The following is a 27,240-nucleotide window of genomic DNA, read 5'->3' as shown; positions in this document are numbered from 1 at the left end:
ACACCACCAGACAATCAGTCTGGTCAGTTATCTCTTCTTAGTACTTGTAACACCTTGCAGTGTGGGAAACAGCCACTTCGTCTGCCTAAACAATAGTTCCTGCTCTTCAAAAAAGCAATTCATTGACTGTGAAGCATTCTGACAAGCTTCCAATATGAACAATCCTTTAAATTAAGAGTTTTCTCCTCTTTCTTTGTGGACCAAAAGATTTAAAAAGGACTGTAGTGAAATCAGCATCTAGCAGACATCACTTAGCAGGAATCAATAAAAAGGTGAGACAGCTTTGATGGCACTAGTCAGAAACATTTTTGAAAAAGCATACCGTTAAGCTGAACATATTCTCCAATCTTGTCGGCGGTCTCAGGAGCAAGGCCCTTTTCTGAAACCATCTCATTCTTCACATCTTCCCACGGCATCTACAGGTATAGGAGTCATGAAATGTATGAATCCACTTAGCCTACCAGCACAGGAGTGCATCATCAGCATTGTTACAGAAATGGAACACCGTGATTAGGGAATGTGAAAATTAAAACAGAAATTAATTTTTTAAAAATACATATACATACATAAAAACAAACATGCATTTGTGTGCTGAATTTCTGTCTAGTGTCAATTAAAAAGGTGGATAAGTGTTTTTAAAAAATTCAGAGGTTTCTCTATCTGATTAGGATAATGCAAGGAGTGAACATAATTCACATATATAAACTGGAAGTGTCTCAGTTAAGAGCACCTTGTGGTATTGCATTGAGCTGGATGTGGAGATCAGGGTGATCTGATCTGTACTGACTTTGGGTATAATTGTGCTGGGGCCATGACAGTTGTCATCAATGTTTAATGTGATCACAATGGAAGGCAGGCAGGGGAACAAAATTAGTCAGCCTTCCCCACTGCTGACTCCAAAACAGTAACCACCGAGGACTCGATCATTTACCACATAAAAGGAAGCCATTTGGCCCATTAAGTCAATGCCACACATACAAAGGACACTGGGTGGCAAGAGGATTATTTCCTCAGTGACTGGCCCCGAGCTTGCTGTCAGGGCCACACAAGCAATGGCCACTTGGTGAGATATTGGGACGCAAGGAATGGTTACCCCAGCATGAGTCGGCAACTTTGCAAAGGGGGATGTAAAGAATTGAAAGAAAATACAAAGATTACAACGATCAGTAGCAAAATCTAAATCTGGATTGCTTAATCATGTGTTTGAAGGCTGCTTTTGATTTAACACAAGCACAGAGTAAACGAGAAGCAAAATTAGGGACTGCTTGAAATATGCCCCACTTCAATGCACACAAACTTTTCCTGCAATGAAAGCAGTTCAGGAGGTCAGTTCAATTTGGGCAGGTTAATTTACATAGAAATGCCCTCATGAGTAACCAGGAAAACAGAAATAAGGAAAGATAAAGGAGCCGTCTGCATCTGGCAGAACACTTATCTGACCATTAACATCAAGAGAATTATGATCAAGGGCACTTAAGTGTTTGGGGAGCCTTTCCCCCAGAGCAGATGATACTAAAATGTTTGACAGAGATAACAACAAACAAACCTTCGAAGGAAAACCCTTCACTACAATTAAAAACATTTCCACAAGATTTGGGGAAAATTCTAACTGCTACAGCCAGCTGTTCCATTTCCTTCATTCTTGTTACCAAAGCACAAGTGTACAAATGAACAGAAACAGTTCAGGAGACTGCTTCGAAACATCGTTACGAAGAAGCATTTTCAAATAAAACCTCAAAGAACTGCAACCCAACAAACACTCTCTCCCCCAACTTGCAGCCATGAAGAAAAATATCACTAAACCTTTCCCAAAACTCAGCCAATATCTCCTCTACATTTCATTACGCATTTCAATGCACGCGACTTTTGACTTTTTTCCCAAAACTTTTCATTACTGTTACAAGGCCACGCACTGGCAGTATCTTAAAAGGGACGCCAGCTGCTAGGCCTCACACATGTAGCGCTTAGAGAGAAGGACTTCCCGGAGTAGCTTTACTATTACCAGCTTCAAAAAAATCAGCCTGTGCCCAAGAAACAGAAAAGACTCCTGCAAACTGCAGATACTGAAAATCTGAAATAACAGAAAATGTTGGAGATACTCAAGTCAGGCAGCAAGCATGAAGACAGAGCCAAGCACTGTTAACAGCTGAGATTTTAATTCAGGCTGGTCCAAAGTGCGGCCCACATATCTCCTCTACACAGCCCCTGGGCACAAGTTTTCAAAATCCCGGTCAATCAAGTGAGTTTCAATAGATTATTGTTCTTGGAGCTGATGCTCCAATCACAGGCCAGTTCTCTCCCGCTTTGGCTTTTGATAGGTGGACGAGTGGGCCTGTTAGCAGGAAATGAGGGAGTGAAGCAGCGTTTGATTGGAGGAGCAGCGAACACGCACTGGTGAATGGTTTGGCTGGTCGCGGGAAGGAAAATCGCCATGGTGAGTGTATCGGAGTGAGTAGAGTAAGTGAGCGAGTGTGGGATCGGAAAGAGGGGGGGGGTGCGCGCGCTTGGGGAAGGGCACGTGCGTGCAGGGTGGCAAGTGCGCACGACGGAGCGAATGAGTGGGAGGAGAGGGAACGCGAGAAGGAGAGTGTCAGTGTGTGGGGGGGGGGGGGAAGAGAGTGCGCGTGCAGGAGTGGGGTAAGAGTCTGTGTGTTCGGGTGGGGGGGGGGAAGTGTTTGTTCAGGGGGGGAGAAAGTGTGTTCGGGGGGGGGGAGAAAGTGTGTTCCGGGGGGGGGAGAAAGTGTGTTCGGGGGGGGAGAAAGTGAGTTCGGGGGGGGGGGGGAGAAAGTGTGTTCGGGGGGGGGGGGAGAAAGTGTGTTCGGGGGGGGGGGGGAAGAAAGTGTGTTCGGGGGGGGGGAGAAAGTGTGTGTTCGGGGGGGGGAGAAAGTGTGTGTTCGGGGGGGGAGAGAAAGTGTATGTTCGGGGGGGAGAGAAAGTGTGTGTTCGGGGGGGGGGAAGAGAAAGTGTGTTCGGGTGGGGGGGGGGGGGAGGAGACAGAAAGTGTGTGTTCGGGGGGGGGGGAAGAAAGTGTGTGTTCGGGGGGGGGGGGGGAGAGAGAAAGTGTATGTTCGGGGGGGAGAGAAAGTGTGTGTTCGGGTGGGGGGGGAGAGAAAGTGTGTTCGGGTGGGGGGGAGGAGGAGAGAGAAAGTGTGTGTTCGGGTGGGGGGGGGAAAGAAAGTGTGTGTTCGGGGGGAGAGAGAAAGTGTGTGTTCGGGGGGGGGGAGAGAGAAAGTGTGTGTTCGGGGGGGGGGGGGGAGGAGAAAGTGTGTGTTCGGGGGGGGGGAGAACGTGTGTGTTCGGGGGGGAGAAAGTGTGTGTTCGGGGGGGGAGAAAGTGTGTGTTCGGGGGGGGGGGGGGGAGGAGAAAGTGTGTGTTCGGGGGGAGAAAGTGTGTGTTCGGGAGGGGGGGGGGGGGGAGAAAGTGGTTGTTCGGGGGGGGGGGGGGGAGAAAGTGTGTGTTCGGGGGGGGGGGGGGGAGAGAAAGTGTGTGTTCGGGTGGGGGGGAGAGAAAGAGTGTGTTCTGGGGGGGAGGGGGGAGAGAGAGAGAAAGTGTGTGTTCGGGGGGGGGGGGGGGGAGAGAAAGTGTGTGTCCGGTGGGGGGGGGGGAAGAAAATGCGTGTGGGGGGGGGAAGGGAGAAAGTGCGTGTGGGGGGGGGGGGGGTGGAGGCGGGAGAAAGTGCGCGTTGCAGGAGGAGGGAGAAAGTGCGCGTTGCGGGGGAAGGGAGAAAGTGCGCGTTGCGGGGGAAGGGAGAAAGTGCGCGTTGCGGGGGAAGGGAGAAAGTGCGCGTTGCGGGGGAAGGGAGAAAGTGCGCGTTGCGGGGGAAGGGAGAAAGTGCGCGTTGCGGGGGAAGGGAGAAAGTGCGCGTTGCGGGGGAAGGGAGAAAGTGCGCGTTGCGGGGGAAGGGAGAAAGTGCGCGTTGCGGGGGAAGGGAGAAAGTGCGCGTTGCGGGGGAAGGGAGAAAGTGCGCGTTGCGGGGGAAGGGAGAAAGTGCGCGTTGCGGGGGAAGGGAGAAAGTGCGCGTTGCGGGGGAAGGGAGAAAGTGCGCGTTGCGGGGGAAGGGAGAAAGTGCGCGTTGCGGGGGAAGGGAGAAAGTGCGCGTTGCGGGGGAAGGGAGAAAGTGCGCGTTGCGGGGGAAGGGAGAAAGTGCGCGTTGCGGGGAAGGGAGAAAGTGCGCGTTGCGGGGGAAGGGAGAAAGTGCGCGTTGCGGGGGAAGGGAGAAAGTGCGCGTTGCGGGGGAAGGGAGAAAGTGCGCGTTGCGGGGGAAGGGAGAAAGTGCGCGTTGCGGGGGAAGGGAGAAAGTGCGCGTTGCGGGGGAAGGGAGAAAGTGCGCGTTGCGGGGGAAGGGAGAAAGTGCGCGTTGCGGGGGAGGGAGAAAGTGCGCGTTGCGGGGGAAGGGAGAAAGTGCGCGTTGCGGGGGAAGGGAGAAAGTGCGCGTTGCGGGGGAAGGGAGAAAGTGCGCGTTGCGGGGGAAGGGAGAAAGTGCGCGTTGCGGGGGAAGGGAGAAAGTGCGCGTTGCGGGGGAAGGGAGAAAGTGCGCGTTGCGGGGGAAGGGAGAAAGTGCGCGTTGCGGGGGAAGGGAGAAAGTGCGCGTTGCGGGGGAAGGGAGAAAGTGCGCGTTGCGGGGGAAGGGAGAAAGTGCGCGTTGCGGGGGAAGGGAGAAAGTGCGCGTTGCGGGGGAAGGGAGAAAGTGCGCGTTGCGGGGGAAGGGAGAAAGTGCGCGTTGCGGGGGAAGGGAGAAAGTGCGCGTTGCGGGGGAAGGGAGAAAGTGCGCGTTGCGGGGGAAGGGAGAAAGTGCGCGTTGCGGGGGAAGGGAGAAAGTGCGCGTTGCGGGGGAAGGGAGAAAGTGCGCGTTGCGGGGGAAGGGAGAAAGTGCGCGTTGCGGGGGAAGGGAGAAAGTGCGCGTTGCGGGGGAAGGGAGAAAGTGCGCGTTGCGGGGGAAGGGAGAAAGTGCGCGTTGCGGGGGAAGGGAGAAAGTGCGCGTTGCGGGGGAAGGGAGAAAGTGCGCGTTGCGGGGGAAGGGAGAAAGTGCGCGTTGCGGGGGAAGGGAGAAAGTGCGCGTTGCGGGGGAAGGGAGAAAGTGCGCGTTGCGGGGAAAGGGAGAAAGTGCGCGTTGCGGGGTAAGGGAGAAAGTGCGCGTTGCAGGGGAAGGGAGAAAGTGCGCGTTGCGGGGGAAGGGAGAAAGTGCGCGATGCGGGGGAAGGGAGAAAGAGCGCGTTGCGGGGGAAGGGGGAAAGTGCGCGTTGCGGGGGAAAGTGCGTGTTGCGGGGGAAGGGGGAAAGTGCGTGTTGCGGGGGAAGGGGGAAAGTGCGTGTTGCGGGGGAAGGGGGAAAGTGCGTGTTGCGGGGGAAGGGGGAAAGTGCGTGTTGCGGGGGAAGGGGGAAAGTGCGTGTTGCGGGGGAAGGGGGAAAGTGCGTGTTGCGGGGGAAGGGGGAAAGTGCGTGTTGCGGGGGAAGGGGGAAAGTGCGTGTTGCGGGGGAAGGGGGAAAGTGCGTGTTGCGGGGGAAGGGGGAAAGTGCGTGTTGCGGGGGAAGGGGGAAGTGCGTGTTGCGGGGGAAGGGAGAAAGTGCGTGTTGCGGGGGAAGGGGGAAAGTGCGTGTTGCGGGGGAAGGGGGAAAGTGCGTGTTGCGGGGGAAGGGGGAAAGTGCGTGTTGCGGGGGAAGGGGGAAAGTGCGTGTTGCGGGGGAAGGGGGAAAGTGCGTGTTGCGGGGGAAGGGGGAAAGTGCGTGTTGCGGGGGAAGGGGGAAAGTGCGTGTTGCGGGGGAAGGGGGAAAGTGCGTGTTGCGGGGGAAGGGGGAAAGTGCGTGGTGTTGCGGGGGAAGGGGGAAAGTGCGTGTTGCGGGGGAAGGAAGTGCGTGTTCGGGGGGAGAAAGTGCGTGTTCGGGGGGAGAAAGTGCGTGTTCGGGGGGAGAAAGTGCGTGTTCGGGGGGAGAAAGTGCGTGTTCGGGGGGAGAAAGTGCGTGTTCGGGGGGAGAAAGTGCGTGTTCGGGGGGAGAAAGTGCGTGTTCGGGGGGAGAAAGTGCGTGTTCGGGGGGAGAAAGTGCGTGTTCGGGGGGAGAAAGTGCGTGTTCGGGGGGAGAAAGTGCGTGTTCGGGGGGAGAAAGTGCGTGTTCGGGGGGAGAAAGTGCGTGTTCGGGGGGAGAAAGTGCGTGTTCGGGGGGAGAAAGTGCGTGTTCGGGGGGAGAAAGTGCGTGTTCGGGGGGAGAAAGTGCGTGTTCGGGGGGAGAAAGTGCGTGTTCGGGGGGAGAAAGTGCGTGTTCGGGGGGAGAAAGTGCGTGTTCGGGGGGAGAAAGTGCGTGTTCGGGGGGAGAAAGTGCGTGTTCGGGGGGAGAAAGTGCGTGTTCGGGGGGAGAAAGTGCGTGTTCGGGGGGAGAAAGTGCGTGTTCGGGGGGAGAAAGTGCGTGTTCGGGGGGAGAAAGTGCGTGTTCGGGGGGAGAAAGTGCGTGTTCGGGGGGAGAAAGTGCGTGTTCGGGGGGAGAAAGTGCGTGTTCGGGGGGAGAAAGTGCGTGTTCGGGGGGAGAAAGTGCGTGTTCGGGGGGAGAAAGTGCGTGTTCGGGGGGAGAAAGTGCGTGTTCGGGGGGAGAAAGTGCGTGTTCGGGGGGAGAAAGTGCGTGTTCGGGGGGAGAAAGTGCGTGTTCGGGGGGAGAAAGTGCGTGTTCGGGGGGAGAAAGTGCGTGTTCGGGGGGAGAAAGTGCGTGTTCGGGGGGAGAAAGTGCGTGTTCGGGGGGAGAAAGTGCGTGTTCGGGGGGAGAAAGTGCGTGTTCGGGGGGAGAAAGTGCGTGTTCGGGGGGAGAAAGTGCGTGTTCGGGGGGAGAAAGTGCGTGTTCGGGGGGAGAAAGTGCGTGTTCGGGGGGAGAAAGTGCGTGTTCGGGGGGAGAAAGTGCGTGTTCGGGGGGAGAAAGTGCGTGTTCGGGGGGAGAAAGTGCGTGTTCGGGGGGAGAAAGTGCGTGTTCGGGGGGAGAAAGTGCGTGTTCGGGGGGAGAAAGTGCGTGTTCGGGGGGAGAAAGTGCGTGTTCGGGGGGAGAAAGTGCGTGTTCGGGGGGAGAAAGTGCGTGTTCGGGGGGAGAAAGTGCGTGTTCGGGGGGAGAAAGTGCGTGTTCGGGGGGAGAAAGTGCGTGTTCGGGGGGAGAAAGTGCGTGTTCGGGGGGAGAAAGTGCGTGTTCGGGGGGAGAAAGTGGGTGTTCGGGGGGAGAAAGTGTGTGTTCGGGGGGGGGGGAGAAAGTGTGTGTTCGGGGGGGGAGAAAGTGTGTGTTCGGGGGGGGAGAAAGTGTGTGTTCGGGGGGGGAGAAAGAGTGAATGAGTGGGGTTGGGAGTGAGTGGGTGAGCGTGGGTGGGGGAAGAGACAAAGTGATTGTGGGTGAAACGAGTGTGTGCGTGTGGGAAAGAGTGTGTGTGAGGAAATGAGAGTGTGTGAAAAGAGTGAACGAGTGTGTGGGGTGGGTGGGAGAGAGTAAGTGTGTGGGGGTGGAAGAGTGAGCGAGCAAGTGTATGTGTGGGGTTGGAAGTGAGTGTGTGTGTGGGGTGGGCAGGTGCGTGACTGCGTGGGGTGGGAGTAGTGTAAGTGAGTGAGTGGAGGGCAGGAAAGAGTGAATGTGTGAGGGGGAAGTGAGTGAATGAATGTGTATGTGTGGGGGGGGGGCGGGAGTGAGTGAGTACATGGGACAGAGTGAGTGAGTGTGGGGGTTTGGGAATGAGAGTCCGAGTGAGTGTGTGGGGTGGGAGTAGTGTAAGTGAGTGTGTGGTGGGGGGGTAAGAGTGAGTGAGTGTGGGGGAATGGGAATGAGAGTTAGAGTGAGTGTGAGTGCTATACTTTTCCTCAGCAACTGTTTGTTTCCTTAAAACCTCAATTTCGTTTTAGAAATTCAGTTTATTTCTGTGTTAATCCTTATCTTTCGGAAATTTGATGATTGATTCATTGAGTGGGAAAGTCTGCAAATGTGGGGGCCGCACGGTGGCGCAGTGGGTTAGCACTGCTGCCTGACGGCGCCGAGGTCCCAGGTTCGATCGCGGCTCTGGGTCACTGTCCGTGTGGAGTTTGCACATTCGCCCCGTGTTTGCGTGGGTTTCATCCCCACAAAGATGTACAGGCTAGGTGGATTGGCCACGCTAAATTGCCTTTTAATTAGAAAAAATGAATTGGGTACTCTAAATTTAAATTTTTTATAAAGTGTGCAAATGTGCCCCCCAAGCGAAAAGGTTTGACCACCCTGCTTTAACTCTTTCAAACCCACCAACATGCACAAGAGTTTAAATTGGCCCAACATCTCAGGACAAGAACAAACCTCAGACTTGTTGTCAAAGCAACATTCAGCCAATTGCTAAGTGCCACAATATTTGTTCTATAAATTAATCTGTGGGTCAGCATTGTGGCGCAGTGGTTAGCATTGCTGCCTCATGGCGCAGAGGACCCGGGTTCGATCCCGGGTCACTGTCCATGTGGAGTTTGCACATTCACCCCGTGTCTGCGTGGGTCTCACCCCTACAACCCAAAGATGTGCAGCGTAGGTGGATTGGCCGCACTAATTTGCCCCTTAATTGGAAAAAAAGAATTGGGTACTCTAATTTTTTTTTTTTTTTTTTAAATTAATTTGTTGTCAGAATAACGAGGTGTTGTTATTCTGTTTGAATTGGTTCTGACTGGCATAATGCAAATACGGGGAGGGTGGCTTAGTGGTATTTCCGTGAGTCTACTAATCCAGAGACCCAGGCTAATGTTCTGGGACCCAGGCTCCAATCCAACCATGGCTGGTGGCAAACAAAATGGAATTAAAAGACGAAGAAACCATTGCCGATTGTTGTAAAAACCCTTCTGGCTCATCGAACGTGTTTTAGGAAAAACATTTGTTATCTGCTGCCCTACATGTGACTCTAGACCCACATCAATGGGTTGACTCATAAATGCACCCTCAAGGGCAGCACGGTAGCACAGTGGTTAGCACCGTGGCTTCACAGCGCCAGGGACACACACACACACACAGACAGAGAGACACACGCACAGACAGAGAGACACACGCACAGACAGAGAGACACACGCGCACAGAGAGACACACACGCACAGAGAGACACACACGCACAGAGAGACACACACGCACAGAGAGACACACACGCACAGAGAGACACACACGCACAGAGAGACAGACAGACACAGACAGCCACACAGACAGCCACACAGACAGCCACACAGACAGCCACACAGACAGCCACACAGACAGCCACACAGACAGCCACACAGACAGCCACACAGACAGCCACAGACAGCCACACACACACACACACACAGCCACACACACACACACACAGCCACACACACACACACACACAGCCACACACACACACACACACAGCCACACACACACACACACAGCCACACACACACACACATAAGACAGCCACACACACACACACATAAGACAGCCACACACACACACACATAGACAGCCACACACACACACACACAGACAGCCACACACACACACACACACAGACAGCCACACACACACAGACACACAGCCACACACACAGACACACAGCCACACACACAGACACACAGCCACACACACACACACACAGCCACACACACAGACAGACAGCCACACACACACAGACAGACAGCCACACACACACAGACAGACAGCCACACACACACACACACAGACAGCCACACACACACACACAGACAGCCACACACACACACACACAGACAGCCACACACACACACGGACAGCCACACACACACACGGACAGCCACACACACACACAGACAGCCACACACACACACAGACAGCCACACACACACACAGACAGCCACACACACACAGACAGCCACACACACACAGACAGCCACACACACACAGACAGCCACACACACACAGACAGCCACACACACAGACAGAGAGACACACACAAAGAGACACACACAGACAGAGAGACACACACAGACAGAGAGACACACACAGACAGAGAGACACACACAGACAGAGAGACACACACAGACAGAGAGACACACAGAGACAGACACACACTGGCAGAGAGACACGCGCGCAGAGAGACACACACTCACAGACAGACACATATACACACACACACACACACACATATACACACACACACACATATACACACACACAGACAGAGGCACACACACAGACAGAGACACACACACAGACAGAGACACACACAGACACACGCAGAGACATACACACACACGCAGAGACATACACACACGCAGAGACATACACACACGCAGAGACATACACACACACGCAGAGACATACACACACACGCAGAGACATACAGACACACGCAGAGACATACAGACACAGACAGACAGAGGCACAGACAGACAGAGGCACAGACAGACAGAGGCACAGACAGACAGAGGCACAGACAGACAGAGGCACAGACAGACAGAGGCACAGACAGACAGAGGCACAGGCACAGACAGGGGCACAGGCACAGACAGGGGCACAGGCACAGACAGGCGCACAGGCAGAGACGCGCACAGGCAGAGACGCGCACAGGCAGAGACGCGCACAGGCAGAGACGCGCACAGGCAGAGACGCGCACAGGCAGAGACGCGCACAGGCAGAGACGCGCACAGGCAGAGACGCGCACAGGCAGAGACGCGCACAGGCAGAGACGCGCACAGGCAGAGACGCGCACAGGCAGAGACGCGCACAGGCAGAGACGCGCACAGGCAGAGACACGCACAGGCAGAGACACGCACAGGCAGAGACACGCGCACAGAGACAGACACGCGCACACACAGAGACAGACACACGCACACACAGAGACAGACACGCGCACACACAGAGACAGACACGCGCACACACAGACAGACACGCGCGCACACACAGACACGCGCGCACACACACAGACAGACACGCACACACACAGACAGACACGCACACACACACACACAGACGCACACACACACACACAGACACACACACACACACACAGACACACACACACACACACACACACACACACACACACACACACAGACAGGCACACACAGAGACACACACAGAGACACACACACAGAGACACACACACAGAGACACACACACAGAGACACACACACAGAGACACACACACAGAGACACACACACACAGAGACACACACACACAGAGACACACACACACAGAGACACACACACACAGAGAGACACACACACAGAGAGACACACACACAGAGAGACACACACACACACAGAGACACACACACACACACAGACACACACACACACACAGACACACACACACACACAGACACACACACACACAGAGACACACACACACACAGAGACACACAGGCACCTTCTAGCTGCTACTGGATTATCAGCAGTAGGAACTGGATCCCTGGCTGGTTTTCACTATCCTCACCAAGGGCTACTATCGTCATCCCGGGTGAACCTGTACAAAACACAGCTGATGAATGGTCATTGACTTGAAATATTAATCCTACGACGTTGCTACCACAGATGTTGCCTGACCCGCTGAGAATGCCCAGCATTTTCTGTTTTGAAGTCAAGTTGTTTTCATCAACTTGAAACTCCTGAAAACAAAAGTTCATAAACCAGTGGCTTTAGACAAGGACTTGGAACAGATGTGGAAAATAATGGGCTACGCTTTTCACCTATTCTCTATGAAAAGATAAGGGGCAAGATTCTCTACTCCCGCGCCGGTTGGGAGAATCGCCTGGGCTGCCAAAATTTCCCGTGACGCCGGTCCGTCGCCCTCCCGTGATTCTCCCAAGCGGCGGGAACGGCCCGGTCGAGTTTCGCGGGCCGCAGGCACCCAGAATGGCGATTCTCCGGCACCCCCGCTATTCTCAGGCCCGGGTGGGCCGAGCGGCCAGGCCAAAACGGCGGGTTCCCCCCGGCGCCGTCCACACCTGGTCGCTGCCGTCGTGAACGGTGCGTTAACGCTGGGGGGGCGGCCTGCGGGTGGGCGAGGGGCGATCCTGCACCGGGGGGGTACCTCAAATGTGGGGTGGCCTGCGATCGGAGCCCACCGATCATCGAGCCGTCCTCTCTGAAGGAGGACCTCCTTCCTTCCGCGGCCCCGCAAGATCCGTCAGACATCTTCTTGCGGGACGGACTTAGAGAGGACGGCAACCACGCATGCGCGGGTTGGCGCCGGCCAACCCGCACATGCGCGGATGACGCCCGTTATGCAGCGCCGGCCGCGTCATCTATGTGGCAGCGCCAAGGCCTGGCGCGTGTAGATGACGCGGCCCCGATCCTGGCCCATTGTCAGGGCCTGAATCGATCAGGATCGGGGCCGTTTCGCACCGTCGTGAACCTCAACAGCGTTCGCGACGGCGCGGGAGTGGAGAATCCCGCCCAAGAAATCTGGTCCATGAACCCCATTACCTTGTCCATTTTATCCACCGCAGAACAGATTGTCCGAAATTTATCAGCTGGCACTCCGCACACTTCAAACATCCCATCGAGGACACGCCTGTCATTAACCTGAATGGAGACAAATGGACATAGTTACAAGTTCTTGGAATTAGAATAGATTTCTCGCAAGATACAGTTGCAATCTTTTCAACAGGCCATTATAATTGGTGTAAAATTGCACCTTCACAGTTTTAAGTGATCAATATGCAACCAGCATGAAGGGGAACGCGGGGGGAGGAGGATAACAAAGTTAGGGGGGAAAAAATTCCCAATTTACTTTTCTGTGGGTAACTGACATAAACGTGGATTACAAACCTCCGGAGCTGTCAGGGCTCATGTCACCTGCCCCACTGAAGCATCAGAACAATGGTAAAACCTGTCTGTTGAAGGACAAATTTCATGTCTGTACTCTAGATGTGGTCTCACCTGTATATCCGAAGCATAACCTCCCTACTTTTGTAATCAATCTTCAAATGAATATAAAATTATATTCAATCTTATTCAAGGGTCATGGTTAGTGAACAATCATGTGGTTCACTGGGATGAAGGCTGACCCAAGATCAAAATTGAGTTATTTGCTTTATTTGGAATGGTATTAATACTAAAAGCACAAACGGGACGGCACAACTGCATAGTGAGTGCAAAAAGCTGCCTTAGAAATGGAACATACAGTGCAGAAGGAGGCCATTCGGCCCATCGAGTCTGCACCGACCCACTTAAGCCCTTACTTCCACCCTATCCCCGTAACCCAATAACCCCTCCGAACCTTTTTGGTCACTAAGGGCAATTTATCATGGCCAATCCACCTAACCTGCACGTCTTTGGACTGTGGGAGGAAACCGGAGCACCCGGAGAAAACCCACGCAGACACTGGGAGAACGTGCAGACTCCGCACAGACAGTGACCCAGCGGGGAATCGAACCTGGGACCCTGGCGCTGTGAAGCCACAGTGCTATCCACTTGTGCTGCCTTGCCCTTGGAAACTACACAGTGCTCCTTCAGCAGTGAATGTAGAGGGTCTCACTGTGACACATGCTTTCAAAATTATTCCTCCATCTCACAATTTTCTTTTTCCAATTTCAAACGTATTTTGTGTTCAGTGCTCTCCGACAGGGGTTTCACAGTTCTATTATGTCCATGTTCGATTTAGATTAAAACAGTTGCATCCAGCTGCGGTATCCAAAACATTTCACTGATTTTTCCTCCCTTCTGTTGCAATCTCACTGGAATCCCAATTTACCTTAATTAGAAACTCTCCCAACTGCAGCTCGCTCAAGATCTCGTGCACAATTTTCAGGCATTCAGCATCGGGAATCATCGGATCATATTGGCCAGCAATATCAAAATCCTGAGAATAGAAATAATTTTTTATTCAAATTAGAACCAGTAGCCTATTGCAACATTGAATATAAACTAAGGAGAAAGGACAGCAGGGTTTTACAACTTAAAGCATTTAAATGGAACATCTTCACTCGTTCTAATTGAAAATGCAGCTTCCTCAGGCAGGCCCATGCTACAGAAACAAAACTGAACCAGGTGATTGAGCTGAGTGGGATAACATATTTTCAGATTAATAATCTACCTTTCTATGGGATTTCCAAAGCGGACTCCCATCCTTCCAAACAGGCAAAAGAAAATCTCACAACTGGACAACTGACACCTTTCAGATTCAACTACAAATTTAAATAGAAGCTAAATAAATCAACAGATAAAGGTCATTACATTTGTTAACTTCAATTAATTCTGTAAACAAAGCAAAGGCCTTTTGAATTCTTTGTCGTTCTCAGAATCCCTTTCAACAGTGACTCACTGCCAGACTCCGTCAATATGTACAAACATCCTCAGACCCCTCTACCGATGATGACGCATTCTCAGTGACCCTCACCCCTAAAGCTCCAAACGATAGTGTGAGCTACACTGATTAAAATCAGAAATATTTTTTAATAGACATTAACAAAAACGTACCTGTACGTCATCAAGTACAAAGAAACCAATGACTTTGTGGATTCCCCAAGCTCACATCAGACAATCCCTCCAGTGTGAAAAGCTATGTATAGATCAGTTTATCATAGATAACAAATAGCGTTGTAATATGGCACCTCCATACCAGCACAACAGATTCACTGGACCCTTGTGATGTCGGCTTACTGCACAATAAACTTGCAGATTTTTGTACCTTTCTTGTTTTGGTCATTAATATTCAGCAATTGCAAAATGATTCCAAACAGAATGCTTCGACAAAAACACCAACTCAACACATACTCACACACTGATAGAACTCCCTGTAACGGCCCCGGGTCATGGCTGGATTGTCTCTTCTGTATACTTTCGCAATATGATATCTCTTAATGTTGGTAATTTTATTCATGGCTAAGTAACGGGCAAATGGAACCTGAGAAAAGGTCAAGGACAAATACAGGAATGATAACACAACAGCTCTACCTGAAATATTATGGTCATTTTTATGCTGGTGACAGAATTGAAAAATTACTTTCCGTCATGCTCCCATTTATTCTCTGCTTTAAATATCTCCCTCATTCCCGTTTCATGAACACTGGGACATGTGTGGCGGTCTGGTTCCTTGGCTGTCAATACTTCTCCAGTATTTTTTTAAAATTTAGAGTATCCAATTTTTTTTTTCCAATTAAGGGGCAATTTAGCATGGCCAATCCACCTAATCTGCACATCTTTGGGTTGTGGGGGCTGAAACCCACACAGACATGGTGAGAATGTGAAAACTCCACACGGACAGTGACCCAGGACCGGGATTCGAACCCGGGTCCTCAGCGCCGCAGTCCCAGTGCTATCCACTGCGCCACATGCCGCCCTACTTCTCCAGTATTAACCCAATTGGCCTGTCCTCATTTTGAGCTTTGACAAGTGAAAGTTAGAACAGTTATTCAACAGTGTCCCAACTGCACACCTGGCATCCATATGCACAAACTTTCTAGTAGGTAAACAGTACAGTCAGATATCAGTGTCCCCATCATTGTTCCTTTTAGACTCTGTGGATATCAAGGCCAGTCTATTCATCATGCCTGCTACTTTCTGTGCAAGGGGCTTGATATCAAAGCAGACAGTGCAACATCCTCTTGGCCAAGAAGCAAATCTCTATATTAATATATATATATATACACACACATACTTTTGAAAATATTTTATTACGGCATATATAATTTTAACAATTTTCAAGAGGAAAAAACAAACAAACAAATAACACCCGCCCTAACAGCAACCAAACCCAGCCTTCGTGGTTTACATACACAGTCCCACTTTCCCACTATTTCTCACCTCAACCATCGCCCCATGCCTCCCTCTTTCCCTTATATCTGCTGACAGCTTAATTTTCCCCAAAGATGTCGATAAAAGGTTGCCACCTCCGGGAGAACCCTAGCATCAATCCTCTCAGGACGAACTTGATCTTCTCAAGCCTGAGAAACGCAGCCATGTCGTTGACCAATACCGATTTGGGGGGCTTCGAGTCCCTCCATGCCAATAAGATCCGTCTCAATGTTGAATACAATCCGAATACAATGTTGACAAATGTGTGGTTATCCATTTTCATAGGAACAACAGCAAAAGGGATTATTATTTAAATGATAAAATATTAAAACATGCTGCTGTGCAGAGAGACCTGGGTGTGCTAGTGCATGAGTTGCAAAAAGTTGGTTTACAGGTGCAACAGGTGATTAAGGCGGCAAATGGAATTTTGTCCTTCATTGCTAGAGGGATGGAGTTTAAGACTAGGGAGGTTATGCTGCAATTGTATAAAGTGTTAGTGAGGCCACACCTGGGGTATTGTGTTCAGTTTTGGTCTCCTTACTTGAGAAAGGACATACTGGCACGGGAGGGTGTGCAGAAGAGATTCACTAGGTTAATCCCAGAGCTGAAGGGGTTGGATTACGAGGAGAGGTTGAGTAGACTGGGACTGTACTCGTTGGAATTTAGAAGGATGAGGGGGGATCTTATAGAAACATATAAGATTATGAAGGGAATCGATAGGATAGATGCGGGCAGGTTGTTTCCACTGGCGGGTGAAAGCAGAACTAGGGGGCATAGCCTCAAAATAAGGGGAAGTAGATTTAGGACTGAGTTTAGGAGGAACTTCTTCACCCAAAGGGTTGTGAATCTATGGAATTCCTTGCCCAGTGAAGCAGTAGAGGCTCCTTCATTAAATGTTTTAAGATAAAGATAGATAGATTTTTGAAGAATAAAGGGATTAAGGGTTATGGTGTTCGGGCTGGAAAGTGGAGCTGAGTCCACAAAAGATCAGCCATGATCTCATTGAATGGCGGAGCAGGCTCGAGGGGCCAGATGGCCTACTCCTGCTTCTAGTTCTTATGTTTTTAGGTCTCCGGGCTAAGGCCAAAACATCAGCCTCTCTCACCCCCTGGACTCCTGGGTTTTCCAGCATACCAAAAATCGCCACCTCTGGACTCGGAACCACCCTTCCTTAACTTTAGTTGGTCTCAGTAAGCAGAATCTTGCAAATCGGTTTCTTAACGAGCACCCAGTTGCAATTTTCTCTCACTCGTTATCTCAATCATACTCAATAATCATTTTCTGTCCAGTGAATAAAGCAAAAAAAACATCCAAGTCAGGCATTGAGTTCTAATTCAAGCACCAAAGGAGAAAAAAAAAACATTTTAAATAGCTACGAAACTAGGGTTTTTAACAATCTGAGTCAATTAAAAGTTGAAAAAACAAGCCAACTATACATCAACAAATTTTATCCCGGCCCCGGATCACTGTATGTGTGGAGTCTGCACATTCTCCCCATGTCTGCAGGGGTCTCACCCCCACAAAGATGTGCAGGCTAGGTGGATTGACCATGCAATTTAGCACCTTAATTAGAAAAAAAACATAATTGAGTACGCTAAATTAATTAAAATATATATTTATCTGTTCTCCTTGAATTTATTCCCAAATGCATTTTCTTACTGACCTTTGTGCAGTGGGGAGTCCACACTTTACATTTCAACAGTATTAAGCATTCCCTATTGCACATTCCAGCCCCAAACTCAGGGCAGCAACTCTCACACTTCCGACACTATAAATCCTGTGACCTCCAAATGAAGGTACCTAATTAGAGGCAGCTTTGTACTGTCGACCCCACACTGCTTTGGAGCTGGACTGATTGATGCCTTCCACCCCAATCCACTTAGCTCAATGGAAAGAGATCTTCACCTCATCTATTGTAGCTGCATTGGGGCCCAGCTCCCAGGGATGAAAGGCCAGAGTGACAAATCCAACACATTGTCCACTTACTACACACAATGCAATTATTCAAACATTGCATATGTTTATTTCACTGTTGTGCAAGAGCCGGCACAGTTGGTAACACTCTCGCTCTGCGCCACAAAGTTCCACGTTCAAGTTCCACCCCAGGGCTTCAGCACAAATAAATTAAGGCTGACATTGTGATACAGTACTGAGGGAGTGCTGCACTAGTGTTTGATGAGACCTTAAATTGAGGCCCCATTTGCCTGCTTGGCAAATGTAAAAAATTCTATGCCACTACTTCGAAAGTGGGTCGTGCAGTTAGTTTTGTGGACTGGCCAATATTGATCCATTGATTAATATCACACAAACAGATTATTTGGCCGTTGTCACATTTATGTTTGCTGTGCTGTGTACAAATTGGCTGCTGCAAATCTTACATCACAACAACGATAATACTTCAGAAGTGCTTCATTGGCTGTCAGGTGCTTGGAGATATCCAGAGTGGTGGAATTACGATACAAATATAATTTATTTGGCTTTCTTTGTTGAATTTAGCTCACAGGCAGACCAAGGATACTGTGAGGTCATAACGCAGAGACAACAGCTCGCCGCCCTGGTCCTTTAAGTCGTAGATGAGTTTGGAGTCTTCACCGTATTTTCCGGTCAGGGTTTCCTGAAGAACAGGAATATTCAACAGAAGATAATTCAGAAATACATTTCCAAGAATATAAGGGTCTTGTGAGTGAAATGAGGATCAATGTAACATACACTGCAATAAATTTCACAAAATACTTTCGCCTGGTGAAGTTTATTGTGAAATGATCCAGTGGTGCAGTAATACCGATATAGAACATAGAACAATACAGCGCAGTACAGGCCCTTCGGCCCACGATGTTGCACCGAAACAAAAGCCATCTAACCTACACTATGCCATTATCATCCATATGTTTATCCAATAAACTTTTAAATGCCCTCAATGTTGGCGAGTTCACTACTGTAGCAGGTAGGGCATTCCACGGCCTCACTACTCTTTGCGTGAAGAACCTACCTCTGACCTCTGTCCTATACCTATTACCCCTCAGTTTAAAGTTATGTCCCCTCGTGCCAGCCATATCCATCCGCGGGAGAAGGCTCTCACTGTCCACCCTATCCAACCCCCTGATCATTTTGTATGCCTCTATTAAGTCTCCTCTTAACCTTCTTCTCTCCAACGAAAACAACCTCAAGTCCATCAGCCTTTCCTCATAAGATTTTCCCTCCATACCAGGCAACATCCTGGTAAATCTCCTCTGCACCCGCTCCAAAGCCTCCACGTCCTTCCTATAATGCGGTGACCAGAACTGTACGCAATACTCCAAATGCGGCCGTACCAGAATTCTGTACAGCTGCAACATGACCTCCCGACTCCGGAACTCAATCCCTCTACCAATAAAGGCCAACACTCCATAGGCCTTCTTCACAACCCTATCAACCTGGGTGGCAACTTTCAGGGATCTATGTACATGGACACCTAGATCCCTCTGCTCATCCACACTTTCAAGAACTTTACCATTAGCCAAATATTCCGCATTCCTGTTATTCCTTCCAAAGTGAATCACCTCACACTTCTCTACATTAAACTCCATTTGCCACCTCTCAGCCCAGCTCTGCAGCTTATCTATATCCCTCTGTAACCTGCTACATCCTTCCACTCTATCGACAACACCACCGACTTTAGTATCGTCTGCAAATTTACTCACCCACCCTTCTGCGCCTTCCTCTAGGTCATTGATAAAAATGACAAACAGCAACGGCCCCAGAACAGATCCTTGTGGTACTCCACTTGTGACTGTACTCCATTCTGAACATTTCCCATCAACCACCACCCTCTGTCTTCTTTCAGCTAGCCAATTTCTGATGCACATCTCTAAATCACCCTCAATTCCCAGCCTCCGTATTTTTTGCAATAGCCTACCGTGGGGAACCTTATCAAACGCTTTGCTGAAATATTTCCACCATGCTAAATAACCTTGCAATAGCACGGTGCTGTCAAAGGACCACTTACCACCCCCCCACCCCCCCCACCCCAATCTTCCCAAATCAAAATAGAAAAATATTCAGGTGTTGCAAAGCCTCATCTTGGCACAGGTAAGGCAAAGCCTTACCTTCAGCTCAAATACCGGTGTGTCAATGGTCTCAGCTCCATGTCGTTTAAAGCAGTTAATGATGGTGCTGAAGACTTTCCCACGGATAGCCATTTGTTTCGGGTTATAGTCCCTGGTTCCCTGTAAAATTGGAAGCGAACATGAGATCAAAAAGGAGCACTCCCCTACAGCAACACTGCAATAAAGATTTTTCTTTTTTTTTTTTTTAAAATCACCTCTACCACAATGGATAATCTCCGTACAGTTGCAATACCACTGCTGTCACTGATACAAATAACATTTTTGTTGATGGTAAATAGCATGGCTTTTTGCCAGCTGGAGCATTCCAGCTGCCTCTGTGCAGACAAACACAGTTGCTTTAAGATCTATCTGGCTATTGAAGGTATCCGGCTTCATAAAAACAGGGCAATTTATATATTGGTGGAACTTCCAGAATCTTTTTCTTACAATTATACTGAACATACCTTGGGTGTTTTGAGTACGAACTGTGGTTTCCCATCGTTAGTTCCAAGCTGAGCTTTTAGTTCCAGCAACTTTGCAAGCTCCTCTGAAATCTGAATAATAAAAATAATTTTAAAATACCATTAACAATGTCTTCCCTTCACCCAGTGCACAACTTCATTAAAAAAATGCTATGTGCCAATGATCTGGAGTGAATGTAAATGATCCTATGGCAATATTTAGAAGAGGCGTAGGGGGGGTTATCCTCAATGTCCTGGTCAATATCGATCCTCAATCAACGTCACAAAGGCAGGTGATATGATCATTCTCATATTGTTGAGAGTTTGCGGTGAAACTGAGACACTTTGTCACAACACATCTACCCAACCCTTCAAGCACAACCTGTCCCACACGCGGCAGAGGGTGCACTGGTCACACACACACGCACGCACGCGCGCACACACGCACACGCACGCACGCGCACGCACGCACACACACACACACCTGCACTGGGAACCATCCAAATCAGAGACATTGGATAGTCCCAGCTCTCTTAGCAGGATAGTTACCCAGGAAAAGTTGGAAGTATTAAAACCACTTTGAAATTCTGGGTACCTATGGTACTGCCCCTCCACTGGACCCACCCGACAACACCACCTAATCCCCTGGCCAGCCCCCGACAACCCACCCGACAACACCACCTAATCCCCTGGCCAGCCCCCGACAACCCTCCCCACCTCGGAATAACCCCTGACCACTCGCCTACGACCCTCCTGACCCCACAACTGACCCCACCCATCCTACACCCACACCCATCTACCAGAACCCCTATCACACTAACCCCTCGCCCACTTACCTCACACACTTCCCTTCTCCCTGGCCTCTCAAAGTGGCTGGGACCATTAAACTTACCCACTTTATGGCAACTAGAGCTTCCCTTCCCCTGACACAGCTCCCCTACACTGGAAGGCCTCAGGAACCAGGTAGGCAGCACATTTTTCACCAGGCCCGGGAATGGAGCCTGGGTGAGAAATACTGGGGAAGTATAAAGGAACGGAGAGGTAATCTGACGATGATTGCAACTCCTCAGATGTTCTAGCCTGCAGTGCCCCTGCCGATAGTCAGCATTTAAAATTAGAGACACAGTGGTGATATCTGTGGCAGTCAGTTTGCAGGTCTCACTGATGCCAACAACTGAAAAGCAATATTAATATTGCCGTATAAAATAAAAAGCTGTCAAGGTACCTTGCCAATTGCGAGTATTGACAGTAAGCATTACTTGGTTATCTGACTGTGGAATGGGTGATGAATTCTGTAACTTTTAACATATTCAGTTACAACTTCCCATTTTCCTTCCACCCTGTGCATGGAGAGAAACAGTGGCAGATAGCAACACACAGAAATGATTTAAGTTATTTGATTGTCCCACTTTGGGCTACGCAGTGGCACGTGCATCGCAGATTTGAACGAAAAAGCATATTTTGCTCAGCTTCTGTTGGCTGGCCACTCAGTCCTCGTTGACTAATCGAGAACTGTAACAAAAAAAAGTCCCAGACATTCGACTGATAATCTAACCGATAAGCAGCTATGAACTGATTTTGACGTCTTGTTCTGAAGATGAGAGAGCTCTGAACGCTATGGTTCCTTGTTAGACTCGAGGCTTTTAATTAGTGTGATTTTGTGATGCGAGTGTGGCTGCTCCCAGTATCTCAGTAACATGACTACAATATTGTGGATTTTACTTAGCTTCGCGTTAAGTGAGTTCCTTAGTGGGAGGAAAACTGACTAGTTTTGGAAAATGGAAATAAGCAAAGACTGCGGATACTGGATTCTGAATCAAAACAGGATGTTGAAAAAGCTCAGCAGATCGGGAAGCCACAGGAGGGAGGGAGAACACAGAGTTACTGTTTCGAGTCCGTCTGGCTCTTCATCTTGGATAAAGAGAGATACAGAAGGTGCCGGGTATTATACTGAAGCTGGGAGACAAGATGTAACAAATCTAAGAACAAAAGACAGATGGACTGGTGTGAGAGGTGGCTGGGGGTAAAGGAAGGTTTTTTTCATTAAGACATTAAATGTCTGGGATATTAAAAAGAAGGGCTTCAGATGGAGGAGAAAGACTGTGTCACAGACTCTTCGTCAGGAGGCATAAAAGTTGTTCTTAAATCAGGTGGCAAAGTACACTTAGCAGGGGGTTTCTTTGTTGTAAAGTTATTGTAAATATTAAAGTCAATGTTCTTGGACAGCAATTTCTAGTCTCTACATGTTGCATTCTTTCATAGACTGTGCAATCGCCACCAGCCCCAGAGCTCTCTCTGCCCATCTTATTCTGGACCTTGAGCCGTTGAGAGCCATGTCTTCAGTCGCTTGGGTACTGAGCTCTGGAATTCCCTCCTTAAATCCCGCTCTCCTCCTATTGATGCTCCTTAAAACCCAACTCTTATCCCCAACTCTTAACAGCACTATATAAATACTAGAAGCTGCTTGCACTAAAATGCCGGCCACAAAACTAAATGCTTGACCAGTCAATCTACAAGCTAAAAATGTTTTTCTTTTAATGTATATATACACAAATGACCTTTTAAAAAAAGTTACGCACCTGTTCATTAGGCCGAGAGCACAGCACCCGTACAACCACATTGGAGAGTCCAGTCCGACAGCAGAGAAATCGAGGCCAATATTTTGCAGCGATTGTTCCAAATTTGTTCATTTTGATTTTGAGTTCAGTGCAGACGTGGGTAATGTGCACCACGCGTCCAGTTCAATTCCAATAATCATCAAAGTCCCGTTAGGCAATGTTAACATTTAAGCCTCATTGAAATCCACCCGTTAAAATGTTCATTGCCGCAGATTCCGTCCAGAGTGCAGATTTCGCCAGGTCAAAAAAGGATAGATCATGATGGGAAGGAATGTCCACATGGATCATGCATGAAGGAACAGGAGAAAACTGGTCAGCAATTACCACTAAGCCAGTGGTATATTGTGGCAGCAAAGCATGGTGGGGAGGAGTAACAATGATAATTAACAAAATCGAACAGCAGATATTTCAAATCACACACAGATCTGGAAGAACATCTTACGAGTCATAGGGCCTTCGTGACTTATAGATGGTTACAATCAAGCCCATGTATCATGTTATTAAAATCAAGAAACACAAGTTAAGTGCTTACCATTTCAGTAACTGCAGTAATAAACCATTACAACCATCATGAATTTGATATCTTGATAGCAAGCTGGTGGGTACAATCAACTCATCAACAGCAGGTTCTTCCAATCCTGTTAGTTGATAAATTCTCCTTTCATTATTGCTTCTGAACAAGTTCCACATGAAAATGAAAATCGCTAATTGTCACAAGTAGGCTTCAGTGAAGTTACTGTGAAAAGCCCCCAGTCGCCACATTCCGGCGCCTGTTCGGGAGGCTGTTACAGGAATTGAACCCGTGCTGCTGGCCTGCCTTGGTCTGCTTTCAAAGCCAGCGATTTAGCCCTGTGCTAAACAGCCCCTTGTGCACATGGAGTGCGGACTCTGATATTCACGTTCACATTTTCCCACGTTTCTCAAACAACACTGTTAGGGAACAAGTTTAATCTGTTTTTGTATTGGTGAGTTAAGAAAGGCGTGCCCCAGTTTCATTTAGAGCATCTTGTGCGCTTTAACAAAAATGGAAGAGCACAAGCAGATCTGTGATGATTTCTCTTGTACCTGAGGCAACTTCAGCCAGCATTACATCATCCAGTTACAGCTCCACCCCATCTTTAAGCAGGACGAGAATGAAAGTTGGGCTATAATACGGCACAATTATTTCATTTACTGCCCAGCTCCAATGGAATTTTCAGCAGTTCTGATCGCACTTTATTAAAACAAAGGACTGTACTAGGGCAGCAGAATGGAGTGAGTCCTGCAGAAGTCACAACAGCTGCGGCAGCTGAAGTAGCCTGCACTTCAAACTGCAACCCTGACGTACATAACATATTCATCATGGTTTATCCATTTCTGATGCAAATTGAAAGATCCAAAGTCAGATGAAGATTGGGGGGGCAGAGCTGAAAGTTTGTTTTAAGCTGTTCCAAATAACAAGTACATACTGCCAACAATTTTACACAAATTATCCATGTTCCAATTGGGTGTAATTGGAAAGTTAGGAGTTTCAAGCTTTCCCTTTCTATCCTGCTTATGCTGAGACCCAGCCCTAAAGTCCAACTTCAGCACTTAAAACTTTCTGTGCCTTGATAAACGCAGGCAACCTTCATGAACCAAAAGACTGTGGAGCGGTTCCCCTATCTGTAGCCATGTCCACGTCTTGTCACAGTAATTACTTCTCTCCTCCCTTAGAAATTCAAGAAAGGAAGTGTTCAAAAAACTTGGGACAGCAAGAGCGACTGCTGTTTTGTTTTAAATTTCACTTTCTGAAAGTGCCAGGAAAAGCAGTGAGGAAAGTTCAGGGCATACATAACAAATCAAGATCGTGCCAATGTGGAGTAGTTCCAGAAATTAAAGTATTATCCAAGTTTCAAGTACGATGTCCCAGCTCAGACTGTACAGCTCACTGCATAAGCTAGTAGCAGTAATCTGCCAAAACATTATTCCAAACGTATTCAAAAAGACGAGCAAAATATGACCTTGACATCAGGCATTAGAAAACAGTACAGACGGTATAGTTAATTTGAGTGGGGCCTTAATCAACCTCCATCCGCAGTAATGGACACGCCTGATGTACTGGTCTTAAAAGGGTGTGGGCAATACAGATTCACCAGCATGATAACAAAACTTAAATTATAAGGACAGGATGCACGACAGACAGAAGAGGGTGGTGCAGTGGTAATGTCACTCAACAATCTGCCACCCTTACCCAGTCTGGCCTCCATGTGACACCACACCCACAGGGCTTAACTGGCCTCTGAAATGGCCTTGCAAGCAACTCCATTCAAGGGCAATTAAGGATGAGCACCAAATATTGGCCTTGCCCAAATTCTATGAAAGAATAAAAATAACCTTGGCTTGCATTGCTTTGAGATTTGATGGCGATCTCTTCAAAAATGATTTTATCAGATAAATACAGAGAAACTATCTCTTCCAGTGGTGGAATGTAGAACGAGAGGCTATCATCTTAAACGGCAAGGCAATCAGGGTGTATCATCAGGATGTATTTCATCCACACACGAGGCTGTGGAAATCTGCAACTTTCTTCTCCCAAGAGGGGGTCAACTGCAGCTTTCAAGGCCAGGCTTCATAGATTTTTGAAAGTTAAGGGTAATTACAAAATATGGAGCAAAAGCAGGAAAATTGAGATGAGGTGAGTGTCAGCCATAAGATTGAATGGCAGAGCAGTCCTGAGACTGAATGGTCAGTCCCATTCCTGTATCATTGCACAACACAAAAACAACAGAACACAGGAATTTAATGCTATCCGTTCACAAAGTAATTTTAAATTTAATTTCAGGAACGCCCCAACATGTTCCAAGTTATTGTGGTGCAGAATTATTATTCCTATAGTTCAAGCCCAAGCGAGAAAATGGATCAGGCAAATTTGGATTGAATGAAGTTCGAGAATTCCATTTTGTATTTACAAATGCCGGACAGATTTGCCAGGATTCTCGCACATTCTTAGAGTATCAGGGACACCAAGGTGTTCTGTAGCTCGTCTAAATGGCAACACACAAGTCAAGACAGTGAACTACCTGACAGTGTGTGGGAAGATGAGAAGTCAGGGAAGGGGAGTTGGGAAAGGGGAGTTGGGAAAGGGGAGAGGGGAAGGAAAGAGGGGAAGAGGAGTTGGGAAGAGGAGAGGGGACAGGGAGATGGTAAGGGGGGAATGGGGGAGTGAGTTGGGAGGGATCAGTGCTGATGGGTGGGTCAGTGTCGATGGGTCAGTGCTGTGTGTGTGCGGGGGGGGGGGTGCTGTGTGTGTGCGGGGGGGGGGGTGCTGTGTGTGTGCGGGGGGGGGGTGCTGTGTGTGTGCGGGGGGGGGGGTGCTGTGTGTGTGCGGGGGGGGGGTGCTGTGTGTGTGCGGGGGGGGGTGCTGTGTGTGTGCGGGGGGGGGTGCTGTGTGTGTGCGGGGGGGGGGGTGCTGTGTGTGTGCGGGGGGGGGTGCTGTGTGTGTGCGGGGGGGGGTGCTGTGTGTGTGCGGGGGGGGGTGCTGTGTGTGTGCGGGGGGGGGTGCTGTGTGTGTGCGGGGGGGGGGGGTGCTGTGTGTGCGGGGGGGGTGCTGTGTGTGCGGGGGGGGGTGCTGTGTGTGTGCGGGGGGGGGGTGCAGTGTGTGCGGGGGGGGTGCTGTGTGTGTGCGGGGGGGGTGCTGTGTGTGTGCGGGGGGGGTGCTGTGTGTGTGCGGGGGGGGGGTGCTGTGTGTGTGTGGGGGGGGTGCTGTGTGTGTGCGGGGGGGGGTGCTGTGTGTGTGCGGGGGGGGCGCTGTGTGCGGGGGGGGGGCGCTGTGTGCGGGGGGGCGCTGTGTGCGGGGGGGCGCTGTGTGGGGGGGGGGGGCGCTGTGTGGGGGGGGGCGCTGTGTGTGGGGGGGCGCTGTGTGTGGGGGGGGGCGCTGTGTGTGGGGGGGGCGCTGTGTGTGGGGGGGCGCTGTGTGTGGGGGGGGCGCTTGTGTGTGGGGGGGGGGCGCTGTGTGTGGGGGGGGCGCTGTGTGTGGGGGGGGCGCTGTGTGTGGGGGGGGCGCTGTGTGTGGGGGGGGCGCTGTGTGTGGGGGGGGCGCTGTGTGTGGGGGGGGCGCTGTGTGTGGGGGGGGCGCTGTGTGTGGGGGGGGCGCTGTGTGTGGGGGGGGGCGCTGTGTGTGGGGGGGGCGCTGTGTGTGGGGGGGGCGCTGTGTGTGGGGGGGCGCTGTGTGTGGGGGGGGCGCTGTGTGTGGGGGGGGCGCTGTGTGTGGGGGGGGCGCTGTGTGTGGGGGGGGCGCTGTGTGTGGGGGGGGCGCTGTGTGTGGGGGGGGCGCTGTGTGTGGGGGGGCGCTGTGTGTGGGGGGGCGCTGTGTGTGGGGGGGGCGCTGTGTGTGGGGGGGGCGCTGTGTGTGGGGGGGGGCGCTGTG

At 50.3% G+C, this 27,240-nt stretch overlaps 1 protein-coding gene across 4 annotated transcripts in view; it reads right to left on the bottom strand.

The window, feature by feature from the left end:
- LOC140427178 (histidine--tRNA ligase, cytoplasmic-like) overlaps positions 1-23,530 on the bottom strand; it is a 35,008-nt gene extending 11,478 nt beyond the window's left edge. The window contains exons 1-9 of one of the 4 annotated variants that reach the window (XM_072512756.1): positions 23,386-23,526; positions 22,815-23,179; positions 20,239-20,328; positions 19,775-19,894; positions 18,208-18,303; positions 14,674-14,799; positions 13,648-13,755; positions 12,378-12,476; positions 323-416 (exon numbers count right to left, since the gene is read on the bottom strand). In XM_072512756.1, coding sequence (XP_072368857.1) covers positions 323-416; positions 12,378-12,476; positions 13,648-13,755; positions 14,674-14,799; positions 18,208-18,303; positions 19,775-19,894; positions 20,239-20,328; positions 22,815-22,925 — 844 coding nt within the window. In that variant the 5' untranslated portion in view covers positions 22,926-23,179; positions 23,386-23,526. Of the gene's footprint in view, positions 1-322; positions 417-12,377; positions 12,477-13,647; positions 13,756-14,673; positions 14,800-18,207; positions 18,304-19,774; positions 19,895-20,238; positions 20,329-21,460; positions 21,484-22,814; positions 23,314-23,385 lie in introns of those variants that run through there. The other 3 variants (XM_072512757.1, XM_072512754.1, XM_072512758.1) reach the window with 3 other exon arrangements.
- Between the last annotated feature and the right edge of the window lie 3,710 nt (positions 23,531-27,240).

The sequence above is a fragment of the Scyliorhinus torazame genome, chromosome 7 (genome assembly GCF_047496885.1).
Source record: "Scyliorhinus torazame isolate Kashiwa2021f chromosome 7, sScyTor2.1, whole genome shotgun sequence".
Classification (NCBI taxonomy): Eukaryota; Metazoa; Chordata; class Chondrichthyes; order Carcharhiniformes; family Scyliorhinidae; genus Scyliorhinus; species Scyliorhinus torazame.
The sequence above is the reverse complement of the archived record's forward strand: the minus strand, read 5'-3'. Positions and strand labels throughout refer to the sequence as shown.